Raw genomic sequence first — 13,924 nt, 5'->3', positions numbered from 1 at the left:
ACAAGTACATGTAAGTACATGCAACCCTCAGAAATGCTGAGCAAGGAGCCAAAGCTACAGAAATAATAATAATAAAAAAATGTGTTCCATGTCTTTGAAGTTTAGTATAAGAATTAAGGAAGTCATGACAAGAAGTGTGATAACCTACATTCTCCAAAATAGGTTTGGAATTTTGACCATGAAATAAACTGCACGTAGAGCCTCCATACAACTACTGCAGAATGACAGCTACTTCCAAGGTGAAGCATCCTATGTGCTGAGCCATAAATACACCTAATCCTATAGCTTGAGAACAGGCATCTAGTTTTAGCATCTCAAGTAAGTGGCTCACCAGCTTTAATGGTTAGTGCCAGAAGCCCTCAGCAGCATAACAAATTCAACACTTAATTGCATCTTCTTAAGTCTCTTACCCTAGTGGAGTCCTTCCATCTCAACATAGGAAATACCTGGCCTAACACAATAAGCAATCTCTGTAGTATAGAAAGGGCCAATGCTGCAAACTCCAGACAGCAAGAGAATCTGAGCACTAAAAGTCAAAAGCATGAGAACTCCCAAACTGCACTGATCAGCTACAGGCTGGCTCACAGAAGTTTCCTACTAGATATAGGAGAGGACACACTTATGCAACAACGTATTTCAAGTTCACACAAACCCTGGACATAGAAGGAAATGCAAAGTCTGTGATATTCAAGACATGGTGGGCCCTTTTTCCAAGAAAGGTCATAAGACAACTCGATCCTGAGCTCCTCTGACAATGAAAAGGCTGGTTTTGATTTCAGTTTGAAAACTAAATACGAATAACTGGGCTGGAACCACCATCACAGCTAGACACAGGCCACTGCACAGCTGGTAACAACTGAAAGATCATCACTGCTTAACAACCCACAGAACGTGCTGTGGTGGCAAAAGGCAGCCAGTACCTCTGAAGAAGCAAAAACTGATAATTAATTTTGCTCAGTGAATGTTCTTTATTTTAGTGCTCAATCTGACTGGCAGGCTCAGTCAGGTAGAATTGTTAGTGTTTTATGACTTCAAAATAAGACTGTAAAAAGCCTTCAAGACAACAAGCCAGCTGGTGCTCTATATATCAGAGAGAACAAATCTATCCTGCCAATCTAAAACTATTTCGAAGTAAAACATGTCTTTAACTACAGTCCAAGTGAACACCAATCTCAGATACGCATCACTAACTTGTGTCTTGGTCTATGCACTGCCAGTACTCTTTGCTGTTTTCATTACTGATTTGATGAAGATGGGAGATCTCCTTAAATCAATTTTACAGACAAGTCACTTGCAGCAGGTGAAGAACTCCTTCCAGTCAATGCCACTTTTAGCAAAATTTCCCAAGCAGAGTTGTTGGTTTTACCACATTTAGAAGAAAATACATTAGCAAAAAGCTCCCAAACTTTTCCCCACATAAAATGTAGAGAATTCCTGTGTTAGCTTTCTGTGAAGCTGAGCTCCATCAGCATAAGACTGCTCCCTTTTGAAAAGCTACACCAAAGGAATTTTACTTTCTTCTTTGACAATGAAGAGTATACACACAAGTATGAAAATCAGAAATAATGTAACAGTAATTGTCTCAAGAGCTCCATGTGTTATCCAGATAACTGTGGACAAAGAATATGCAGCTCCATGGGGACTTACAATCAGACGTACATGGTGATTTATCCTGTTTTTAATGCCTTGGCACCATGACAAATGCAGTAACCTCAACTTTGCACCTTTCAGTAATGCCCTTGCCTCCCTACCCCAGAAATGGCCATGCATTATCTTGGTCTCAAGCATTTGTAGGGGCATCAAGCAAATACAGTTTCAAGGTCGTTACCAACAGAGGGACAAGGACTAGTTCTGCGCCTGGTGACAGAGCCTGGTGATAAGACAGAAATCTCTGGAATGAGCTGAGCTGGCTGTTGTCTCTAGGCAGCACAGAGTAGGAAAACCAAGAGTTACAGCTAACTCAGAAGAAATTTTAAATTCAAGGTTAAATACCAGAAGTGAACCTTGATAGTTTCCCTATGAGAATGACAGCTTTACAGCTCTTTATTCTTCCAAAGTGATCAACACCCAGCCCTTCAGTCATTATTCAGTATTAGTGACTGGAAATCTCAGATCCAAATGTTCACAATAAACCCACTAGATTTCTGCAGGAGAGAATGAATTAAAACACATTTCACAGATAAATGGAGGATGATGATATTGGTCCTGTTCATTCATTCAAGGACTTACTAACAGCTTGTCCTGATCTGGAAAGAAAATACTTTTTCCATTCATTCCACAAACTCGAGACTCATTTCTAAACACCTACCACTTCACATTAAGTCAGACTACTGCTCTACACTGGTAGATGTGCTCTATTGCAAGCACTAGTGAAGGCTACCATAAAAAAAGGGAAATCCCACTCACCCTATTACTGTAGAGACAGCTGGAGTCAACGCACCAGTCTTGAGTTCTCGTACATTCACCACCTGGGGAACGTTCTTCAGAGTTGATTCAGTCAAGGAAGTACTCACAGCTTTAAGAAAAATAAGAAATGTGGTAAATACCCTCCCCATATTAAACACTGCAATCAATATGGTGTCTCTGAGTAACTCCAGAAGAAATCTATGTAAGTTTCTAGAAGGTATGTGGCATATCTGGCCCAGATGATTGGCCAATTCAGCCTACAGAAAGGACACCAACAAATCAATTCTTCACCTGTGCCAGGGTCTCCTAAGACACTGGCTTTTCTGCCATTGCACAGATCAGACGGGGTACAAAGAAAGGTGACGTGGGAGTTTCTCAGGCATCTTATACCAGTAGCTTACAGGAAAAAGGAAAACAAAAACTGCTGGATAGATCAGAAACACAACACACAGAGACGTGTTGCACTGCAACAGACTTTTCCTTTAAAAGTGCTGAATTCCTGTGAAATTCACATTCAGATGCTCAAGAGTGACTCAAGCAATCCGCCATCCTTTTACCTGGGGACTGGGTGGCCATCTGCCTCCGCAGAGCTGCCGCAGCAGCTGCCTGTGGTGCTGGAACAGTGACGGTGGGAGCAGGGGCCCCATGTTTCACAGTCTTTGTTGCAAGCATTGTGCTGTCTGCCCCTTGTGGGATGATTCTGTTTGAAGATGTAGGCACTGAACAGCAAACAAAAAAATATTACAGTTCACTGTATCTTTTCAAATCAGGAAAACTTGAAAGCCTTTGCAAACTACATTTCCTATGATTACACAGCTTCCATCTGATAAGACAGTTGACACTTTTCTAGCACAGCCAGTTTGAGTAACTAAATGAATTCAGCATGTAAATTGCAGTAGTTGTCATTTCAGTGCATCAGTTTGTTGCTGTAGTCACTTCTTCTGACAGCTTATTTTTCATTTTAGGGTGTTCAAGTTCTCTAACTGCAGACAAGGAAATCTGAGCATACACAAATTTAGTTCTTACTGTTTCTGGGCTCAGAAGTCCTAATCTTGTGCACACTGCCCAAGTGCAGAACTACTTCAGCCTTCTGTTTTTGAGGGGCAGCATTTTAAGAAATAAGGCAAATTACTAAAGGAAGACAGTGCCACCTATGGCCAGTATGATCTATAAGTAACAAGCTGTCAAAATGCAGACAGTGAGTCAAGGTCCTTTAGTGCATTTAGGTACTTTAGTGTGTTCACAAGATTACAATGCCACTTTGCTAGCTGCTTCTGGAAAACCTGGCAGTGTAAATCTCCCTGCTGCAGTCTTAATTCTCCAGGATTTGAAGCACTGGCAATTGATACAGTGGTTAAAGACACTGACAGGAACACATGCAGAACAGCAGAAACAGTGCAAAACAACTCACACAGAGTACCCAAGGAGGGGTGCTGTTTCCCAAAGGATGGAGGCTGAGCCACCAAACCCGGCTGGATAGATGGAGTGCGGACCACAGGGGCATGACGAGGGACTTGGATGGGAGCAGCCTCCTCTTCCTGGTCTGCTGCCTGCAAATCCTCATTCTCCAGGGATTGGGAAACTGAGGATGTTGAACTAACTTCATCCAAGTCTTCATAGTATCTTGTGGACAAGAAGGCAGATCGGGACAAACTTGCTACAACAACAGAAACAAAAGCCAAGTATAAGCATTGGTTCCCACAGGAGGTAACTCACCCTCCTACAAAGTGCTCCAGACTTTTACCACAGCTAAAGCTTTACCTGGAGCTGTAGACCTAACTGGTGGAGTCTTCCTCTTGGCTAGAAAATTCCTCAACTGTGTCAGCTTCACAGGGGATAATTTAGCTGGAAAACAGAAGAGAGTTATTAAGTCTCTACCAAAGTGTTAACATTTATACACAAATAGCAAGAAGAAAGAATATATTACCAGGTACTTTAGGTGGGGGTTTGGCACGTGATTCCAAGGTAGTTTTCATCAAGGCATTGCGCAGGCTTTCAAGGTCACTGTCAAAACTGACATAGCAGAACAATTAAACATAAATCAACCAAATTAAGAACAAAATGAGGCCAAAATGAATCACTAGAACTACTAACTTATCTGGAAGAACAGCTGGCTCCTCAAGATACCGTGCTAATTATATATACATATCTTCATTTACTTTGGGAATTTCTAAGGGTAATTCACTTCCTTCCCTGAATTCAGACAAAAACAGCAGTACCTCTGCCCAGAGGTTCAATTATCCTGATTATGCTATTATAAAAATATAACTTTCAAGGGAAATTTGTGATGAGCATCAAACAGTACATCACAAAAATACAAACAATGAGCTTCTGTATTACCTGGACATCGTTTTGTATTAATTCTAGGATGTTCTGCTCTCACACACCACATCCACAAAACATCATTCTTTGGACACACACACTTGTATACTGCTGGGAGCAAGAAAACAGGGCAACACCGCTCAGGAACTTGCATTTCACATACCTTTGAGCACTGCTAAAAGAAGATGTATCACTGGGAACACTCCACTGAGATGTTTGATTATACAGTCGGAGCTGCTGTAGGCTGTTCACCAACTGATTTAGCCTCTTCTTCTGCTGATTGATTATTTCCCGGTTATTAGCAAGGGTGTTAAACAAAGTCTCTCTTTCAGGAACAATCAGACGCCTTAAGACATCAGACCAAGAAACATGGATCAAAATGGTTCTACATACCTGTCTACAAGCAGGCATGCATATAACAAAATGGTGGTTCCTGCTAGTTCTACTCCATCAGGTCAAACACACATTGATTTAAACATAAAGGCAATTCTGTTTTCCTCAAATGCACATTTCTCCTTTGGGCATGCAGTAAATTTATTTGCTTAGCTCATTTACTAGAATATATTTTATTTACAAGGAAGGTTTCATTAGCTCCCACTAACGGATGCATTTAGTCCCTTCGTAGCTTATTTTACAGGTTTTTCTATTATAACTCTATTTTGCCAGGCAAGGGGATGTAGCAAGCATGTAACAAACTTCCACAGCCAAGTAATGTGAACTTACAGTTCTCCTCTTACATGTCTTAGTTGAACTTTATTCATAAACCCCACAAAAAAAGACTGTATTGTTAAACAGAAAAAGGGTTTTGTCTATTGATGAGGGGCAGTGACTGATTCACTGATAAGATCCTCACAGTTCTGTATTCCAGTTTGTTACTTACTTCTGCTTTCTCTCCTGTTCCAGGTGCCGATCCCATTCCAAATCCAAAACGTCATTCACATCCTGAACAGCAAACTTTACGTACTGGTGCAAGCGTCGGATTTCCTGCCATGCAAAACAAATCAGATTTTAGTTCACTTCAGAACCCTCTGTTTCAGTAAAAGAAGCTGAAGACCCTTTGGGTTCAATCAGTCCAAGCCACGTGACACCTACCCGTATTTTTGCCTGAACAATTTAGCCAGTAAGATAGAATGCAACGCAGAAAATATAGTTATTAATCTGTGGAGTATGTACAGGGTTTGGCCTGGCCATTTTATCCTAGCTCTAAACTATAAATAAGACTTTCTGTAAGGTCTGCAGAACACTGGCAGGTCTTTTCAGAAAAGGTGGTACAAACATCAGGCATCGTACAAAACAAATCTTATTTCAAACTTCATTTCCAGAAGATGAGTCATTTGCTTTCGCTTCACAAAGCTGAGATGTCTAACAGTTACAGGTGGTCAAACCCTTGCAGGCTATTCACATGGCTTTGGAATACCAGCATTCACAGACCACGATTCACAAAAGCATTCATGAACACTTGCAGCTCCCACATTAATGAAAAGAATTAACTTGATTTTTATAGGCTGGAAATGAAAAAAATAAGGCACGAAGAGAATTAAGCCATTTCTCCATAACCACACAGTTGCAAAACTAGCATAATGAAGTCAGATACCCCTCGCTACAAAACCTGCTCCTAACCAAAACCAGCTTTCTGTCTCATAGTTGTCATCCCTCCAACCTGTCACAGCATGAACACCCCTTTAATTTGCATTTCATAAAATGGAAATGAAAACCGCATTTCGTTTCAGCTCATCTCAAGAGAATGTTCACTTAAGCACAATGATGAACCAGCCAAGTAATGTTGTTTGGGAAGGATTCCACTGCAAAGGTTTTCAAGATACAGCATGAAATTCTCATGTAACAAAGCCAACCTGAAACCAAACCCAGTACTACCACAAGCTTTGTCTCACATAAGAAGGCACTGATTTCCTCTCTAGCAATTACAAGGATTATATAGTGTCAATTCTGAACAACAAATCAATATGCCTTGACATCAGAAAAGCCTCTGGGTTGCTTTTTTTTTTTTAAAGCTTCATTAAAAACTAGTATAAGCAGCTCACCAAGTGCTCCAGGTGAACAAGGGTGATGCAAATTGAACAAAAACTAACTCAGAGTAAAGCTGTCCTTCTAGCAAACTTCCAGGTCAACTTTCTGAAAGCTCTCTCCTTACATACCAATCCACTTCTCTCCCACTCTTGTGATTCTTTTCACATGATCCTTTCAGCATCAGTGAAACATGCATTTCAAGGTTATCATCTCTCCGAAGTCGCAAGTGTGAACTTTTCACGGAGAAGTACAAGACATCAAAGAAGGCATAAAATTCAGACTGAATCAATCCACAAAATCCAGGTGAAAATTAGAGATGAGATCTAAAAAAGTTACTCTGGATCAGCTGATTCCTAGTACTGCCTGCATGCATGTTCTTGATACCCACTGCAACAAAGATGACACTCAGTTATGCCTTCACCCTACCAATCAAACCTCTTGAGGGGAATTAATCAGTGCACAAAAACATATATTTGTAGGGCACATTCACCCTATTTTTCTTAGGGTTAAATAGCATTCTCATCACCAGAGCTGTAACAAAGAGTGCAGAAATTTTGACTCATCACTGCTAACTGCATGCAGTGCAAACTTGGGGAAACAAAACTAATCACACTTACACTATATTATGTGGAAACAGCAAATACTGAGGGCAGAACTACACCACTGGCAACCCTGCACGCATAAGTCCCACTTACCATATTTAAAGCTCTAGATTTTAAGCTGGTTACCCATGCTTCATACCTGAAGTTGAGCTTCACTTTTGGGATCCAAAGGTTTCTTATAAAGTAAGTGCAAATACCCCAAGCTACAATTCCGCTCATTCTGCTCTCTAGCCTCTTCTACCCCTGCAAATCCTTCCAGCAAGGTTGTTTTCAGAGTACTAATATCTCCATGCAGTGACTGCAAATAGAACAGATGGGATAAGGGTCAAAGCAATATTTTTTCACTGCCATCTCTAACACAAAGGCTTCTGCAAATGCAGAAGAGCAAATGCAAACGCTGCATACTTAAGAGGTTCAATCCACATTTGTTCAACCCTGCAGGTTAAGTGGAAGCATCAGGTGACAACAGTCATTACTGAGGAGTTAAACAGCTTGAAGATTCTCAGACACACTTCTCACCTCGGTTGTTTCTTTAATTTCCAAGAGGAAGGTGTGGAGATCATCTGACTCAGTTCGCAACATTTTCATTTCCTCTGGAGTACCCACTTGGAAACAGGCTTTGGAAGTCCTGGCCTTCAGCTCCTCCATTTCCTTTTGAAAATGTGCAATCTGCAAAGTAAAGAAGTAAATTTATAACCACTAACCTATAGTACAGTCTGGAACAAAAGTCACAGATGTTTCTACAAAACCACCAACACATGTCACTTTACAATCAAACCAAGAAATTCTTCTTGCAAAGCAATAGGAAAGAATACCCAACTATTCCAGCAAAGAGATTGAAATTAAAGATGATTGAACAGGACATACAAATAGCATTATCACCTTCTCAAAAATCTTCCATTCTGGTTCCTGAACTACTGAAAGACATCATCAAAATGCTTGCAAATGGAAAATAAATGCCTTCAGCTTCTAAAATAAAGAAAATTGCTTGAAAAAAAAAAAAAAACACAACAACTTCACCTCCTCTCTGATTCCTGCGATGACAGGGTCTGAATCCTTCCACTGGTGGGCAGGTTTGTCTAAAGCAGTGCTGGAGAGTGCTGATTTGCCCTGCAGGAATAAACAAACAAACAACCCCACACACAATATTAAGTATGCAGTACTAGCACAAGAGAGCTTTGAATATTAAGAAGTCTGCTGTTAGAACTGCAGACACTGGTCACCAGGAAGACAGTTGCCATAATCATAAACATTTGTTCCATTCTAATACAAAGGCATATGCATGTTCAAAGTAGTACTGTAGACACGTGGCTAAAGCTTTGTGAAAGCAAAGGAAATCTTTATGTGCTGCTCTGTATTACATTTTGATTTTGTTATCTAGAATTGGTGTCTCAAGATATCATCGAAGCAACTCTTGGCAGCTGATTAGCTGGGAGAGCTGTTAATTGCTCATTTCCATAACAACAGTAAGAATTCATTTCTACAACTCTGATCATGGCAATATACTGTGAAGTTTTGTTTTTCAAAAGTCATGCAAGGAACACAACTGTGGTCCCACTGACTTGCAATTTTTATTTATGTCATGTCTAAAGCGAGCCAGTTATTCAATTCATCTAAGGAACTCAAAGCAATTCAAGGGCTAGAAAGTATTCACTAAGAACCCACTCAAGTTCTCATTACCGGAGTAGAGCCTGGTTTTGCTGCAGAAGGGGTGATTTTGGCTGTCTTCTGCAGTAAAGAAGCTGCAGGCATGTTTTGAGCAGGACGCACCACTGGAATTTAAAAATAGAGGAACAGTAATTAATAAATTATACTGAGCATGAGAAAACAGGTTGTGATTAGACAACTACAATCACCAATGTCAAATCCAACAGCAATGGTGTTATGGGCACCTCTGAAAAAAAACATCTTTAAGTGCAGTTTTACTGCCTTCAATTTCTCTATTAATGGCAACAGACTTACTCTCCATTATCTGGCTTTACCATCCCTGAAGGATCCCAAGACCCCCAGTCACACAGTCGTTTCAGAGGAGGAATATTATTCTGTTAACAAATGAACATCATCTAATTTAAACTCACTTCTAAACATCTTGAACTCTGGACACTCCATTCGCAAGACAGAGTAAAGATTTGCATGACTGCCCAGAAATACTTTGTAATCATAGCAGTATCATAGAGCACTGAAAGCATCAGAACTTCTGGATAAGCTTAAAAAAAAACTGAACATATTATTTCAATACAGAGAGTTATTTCTGTGGGGAACAAACTACACAAATGGAAGAACTTCACACTTTCAGTATTAAGTCCATGACAGCATTACAGTGTGCAGATCAGAACAACTACTGCATTAGTCAAAGCAACAGTTACGCATCAGTGGTGCAACCTACTTGCAGCAGGTGCAGGGGTTGAAGTCTTCAGTGGTGTGGTAGGAGAGGTTGAGAGAGTCATGGGCTGACTCAGAGGACCTCCAGAAACAGTTTTTGAAGTGGTTGAGAAAGAAAACATTGTAGAACTGGTAGGACCACTGCTGGTAGTCGGAGATGAGGCGTCTACAGCACTGAACCTGCAGAAGAAAGCAGAGCAATTTTCAGCTCTGAACTGGTCCAAGCTGCTTCACTCCATCTAAAAGAAACCATTAAGCTCTAACAAATGAACAACCTCTGGAATCAGCAATGACTTAAGCTCCAGACCCAAAATTTCAAGTGTAGCTTTTGGAAATGCTGGAAAGGTACCATCAGGGATATTTTGGACTATCTGGAATCACAGACCCCCAGAGAGGAAAAACCAAACAACAGTCCTACCCTGTTTCAAAATGTACCTCTTCATTTTGCACAAAAGCACCAACTATAGCAAATCTGAGTCTCCCTTCAGTGCCAGCCTTACAACAAAGCTCAGAGAAAAACTGCAAGAAAATAAAAACTTCCATTCATCTTCAAACTTGGGCCCTCAAGGCAGCAAAGTTGAATATTCAGCCAATTCACAAGCGTATCATTTGCTTTATACACAAAACATGAAATTTAAAAAGCCCTAAGAGCTGCCATCAGATCTTGGTGTAGCAAAGATTATTCTAATTAAAAAATAATCATTTGAATGATCAGAAAATTCTTAAAAAACATTTACACAGAAATTGCTCTCCATGGATAGCAACTCTGATTAACACAGTTCTGTTTCAAATCTCTCTTTCCGAAAATGGGAGCAAGTCTCAGGAGTTGGAGGGAAGAAAGAGTACATGAAATCCAAGAACATGCATCATTCAAACTTATTTTGCCCAGTTTATAAACAGTATCAGCTCTCCTTCAGCTGCCATGACTGGCTCAGCATGAACAAGCTTTGAAGATTTCAGGCCCTATGCCCACTGAGCAAGCATCCAGTTAAGAACCATGTTGGATGGCATCTCCTCCATCCAACACAGTGCAAAAGAAATTTATCACCAAATTTATCATGGATACAGCTTCCTCCAGCTCTGCAAATTACTCTTCAGGTGGAGATAAGGAACCTTCACAAACAGTGAAAGAAACTTGTGCTACCACCGCTACGCTAAAACAGCTACAAAAGTTTTCAAGTCCCAGTGTTTCCCAAGAGTCTTTAACTACGACTTATCCCAAACCACAACCTGGAATTGTTTCATGTCATGCCTACAAACTAAAGAGATGAGAAATTAGGAATCTGGTTTCTTCCCCAACTAATAATCTGCCCATGAACGTCATCTCCAGCATGAGAAGCACTGAGGCTTTTCACGGCCAAGACAGATATGCCTTAGATAAAGAGGAGTTTCTTCAGAGCTTTTTTGGGAGTATGGAGAACAGCTGTCAGGGCAAAAAGCCAAAAACCATTGTGTGATGTTCAGAACCACCACACACTGTCCACACCTGGACTGATTTTACAGCTATCCAGCCACTGCACTACAGCATCTTTATACTTACTTCTCATTGAGATTCACTTTAACTGAAGAAGCCGAAGGGGCAAAAGATGACTTCTGTGCAGCAGGAGCTGTGGAGTGTGGCAGCCCAGGTGAACTTTCTGCAGATGGTTTCAAGTTCATGGATCCAAAGGAGAAGGAGGTGGCTGTGGTTGTAGTGGTGCCCACAGAAGGAGCAGGTGTTATGGATGCCTTAGGAGAAGCAGAGGAGAAAGAGAACGTTGCTGTTCCTGTCAGACTTGGAGCCAGGACTTGCTTGGAGGTATCAGTGGCAAAGGAGTAAGGCGGAAATTCACTGCCTGCAGAGCCAGGCACCTTTGCAGTTGAAGGTATAAACGAAAAAGCAGCTGCTCCATCTCCTGCAGGAGGCTGACTTTGGGCAGGAGTAACAGCTGGTACTGCATCAGGCTTTAAAGAAGCTGGTGGAGTGGTCGGAACTGAGACAGTGCTTCCTGCAGAAACATAAATAGGTAGAGTCTCATTTGGTTGCACTAATGGCAGAAAGTACTGCAAGGCAAATACTATTTAATGGGACAGTTAGGTACAACCTCATTCACTAGGCAGATAGTACAGTGAAGAAAAGTGAGGAGGGAAGAGGGCTTCCAGTCCTCACCTCCAGCAAATGAGTGCACAAAGTCCAAGCTGTGATCAATACTGCAGTTTACTTGCATCTAACCAGGTTAATATTGCCTGGAATTCCCAGTGAAAAGGTTTCACATTTCTCCACTGCTTTTGATGAGATTCCTGCCATCTCACATAAAAAAGGCTGTCAGCACACAAGTGAGCCAGCACTGCAGAGAGGCAGGTTGCCAAACAGATGCATTATGTTTGGAGAACAAGAAGCAAATGCAGATTTAGGAAAGAAAATGGTGGGTTTGCAATTATTACTGCACGCATGCAGAGGAGCAGAACAACCAACTAACCTGTCTACCCGAGAATAAGAAACTGTCAACTTCATATTGTATATGGTACCCAATATACAGTCAGATAAAACTACTGCTTTTCATCTCCTGACATTGTTTTCACAGTGCTGAAGAAAGCTATAGCTTAAGTAAGCTCTGTCTGCAGTCAAACATGCTAGTTTTGCTATGGGAGGCCATAATAAGAATACAGAGAGGAAAACCATCACCTCTGGGAAGCATATCAACCCTGCTCTAGGTCTGCACAGCGTTTGATCCTTGTCCCCAGGGCGGAGCCTGCAATCACTGCTGCAGTTCCAGTGGGCAAAAGGCCTCCTAGAATTGCTCTGGCCCTATTCCCCAAAGGTTGATTGCATAGAGGTTTAAATGCACTGTCTGTAAAGCCTGAGACCCCTTGGATGAAAAGGACTGTATTATTTCATCTGGATGTACAAGAAATGGAGAACTGACTGGTGAGCACAAAACGCCCAAGAACTGTTCCCACTATCGTTATAAATAAAAACAAACAAAGTTTCCTGTGACTGCATATCTAGCTGAGTAACAAACTCACAGATGAAGACAACAAAGATCCACAAATGCAAGTCTTTCCTTAACCCACTGCAGTACTCACCTGGTGATTTTGGTGCTCTCTCCCCTGCTGTTGGCAATGGCTCTGGGGTCACAAGAAGCGATCTGACCCCTGGATTTTGATTGATCATGTAAAATGGGCAGAGCACACCATCCGTAGAGAGCAAGATGAGAACTGGTGCTGGAGGAAGGGTCTTCTCATCACCTGCCAGAGACCACATACATAAGCCCAGCAACCAAGCTTTCTACTCCTGTTCCTAGTCTCACTGGCACCATCTTGAGCTAGAGTCTGCTTCAGTTCAAGTATTCTCAGCACAGTTAAAGGCCCTAAAGCATTTTCTATAAAGATTAAACTCTACTTACTATAAAAAAGAGCAAATATAGAATGAAAAGAAATTCATTTTAATATTAGCACTTTTTTTATTGGTTGGTGTAGTGAAGGGCCGCATGCCTCTAATACTGGCTCTGGTTGGGGAAGGGAAAACTCCACATGGAAGTGTGTGCCAGGACAATTATACTTCCTTTTTGATCCAAACTTGTTGCGAAACTGTAAAGTCAAATAACGTGTGGTCAAAAATGAACTGACTACACTCAGTGAGAACAAAGAGTTATCAAAAAGCTTCTCCAAAAACCTTTATAAGAACTCCGAGGCAGCACAATCTGGGTTTAACGAGGCTGCTCGGACAGATTCCTTAAGCCAATAAATGTATAGGTTAACAGAGAAAATGCTTCAAATTCGATTTTGCATTAAAGTTTGACCTCAATTCCCTACTGTAGGTTGTCATTCAGGTAAAGGCTGCTGCAGTTCCCAGTTAATCGGCACCCTCCTGTGCTCTTCAGGAACACAACTACACTACCTTCCACTCTGCCTGAAGGCATCTATATTTTAATGTCTCTCGGTTGCAAGAGAGAGCTTTCAGAATTCACTGAGGTACAGCACAATAGCTCAGATGTATCTTCCACTTCAGCCTCTGACAATGTGCTTTGAAGAGCCTTCAGGCAGCACAGGAGGTACACCAGAAATGTAACCGGGTAGATGCAAAGCACAGCAGGGTTCAGTTAGTACAGGCCCTGTGCTTTAATGCAGAATTAAAACCTACACATTCACCTCAACGATCCTTGGTTTTTCTGGCTTTGTAACCAATCCTTTATTTCCCCTTT

The 13,924-nt window shown here is 41.2% G+C and overlaps 1 protein-coding gene across 3 annotated transcripts in view; it reads right to left on the bottom strand.

Annotated features, from left to right (window-relative positions):
* NUP214 (nucleoporin 214) overlaps window positions 1-13,924 on the bottom strand; it is a 40,298-nt gene that overhangs the window by 18,921 nt on the left and 7,453 nt on the right. For 2 of the 3 annotated variants that reach the window (XM_090121375.1, XM_031601734.2), the window contains exons 11-24: window positions 12,807-12,968; window positions 11,281-11,728; window positions 9,745-9,920; window positions 9,039-9,130; window positions 8,379-8,468; window positions 7,878-8,027; window positions 7,498-7,656; window positions 5,609-5,712; window positions 4,892-5,074; window positions 4,334-4,419; window positions 4,168-4,251; window positions 3,818-4,063; window positions 2,964-3,125; window positions 2,407-2,515 (exon numbers count right to left, since the gene is read on the bottom strand). In XM_090121375.1, the coding sequence (XP_089977501.1) occupies window positions 2,407-2,515; window positions 2,964-3,125; window positions 3,818-4,063; window positions 4,168-4,251; window positions 4,334-4,419; window positions 4,892-5,074; window positions 5,609-5,712; window positions 7,498-7,656; window positions 7,878-8,027; window positions 8,379-8,468; window positions 9,039-9,130; window positions 9,745-9,920; window positions 11,281-11,728; window positions 12,807-12,968 (2,251 nt within the window). The remainder of the gene's footprint in view (window positions 1-2,406; window positions 2,516-2,963; window positions 3,126-3,817; window positions 4,064-4,167; window positions 4,252-4,333; window positions 4,420-4,891; window positions 5,075-5,608; window positions 5,713-7,497; window positions 7,657-7,877; window positions 8,028-8,378; window positions 8,469-9,038; window positions 9,131-9,744; window positions 9,921-11,280; window positions 11,729-12,806; window positions 12,969-13,924) is intronic. The other variant, XM_090121376.1, reaches the window with a different exon arrangement.

This window comes from Phasianus colchicus, chromosome 19, assembly GCF_987193195.1.
Source record: "Phasianus colchicus chromosome 19, bPhaCol1.hap1.1, whole genome shotgun sequence".
Taxonomy (NCBI): Eukaryota; Metazoa; Chordata; class Aves; order Galliformes; family Phasianidae; genus Phasianus; species Phasianus colchicus.
This window is presented reverse-complemented; position numbering and strand designations above follow the sequence as displayed.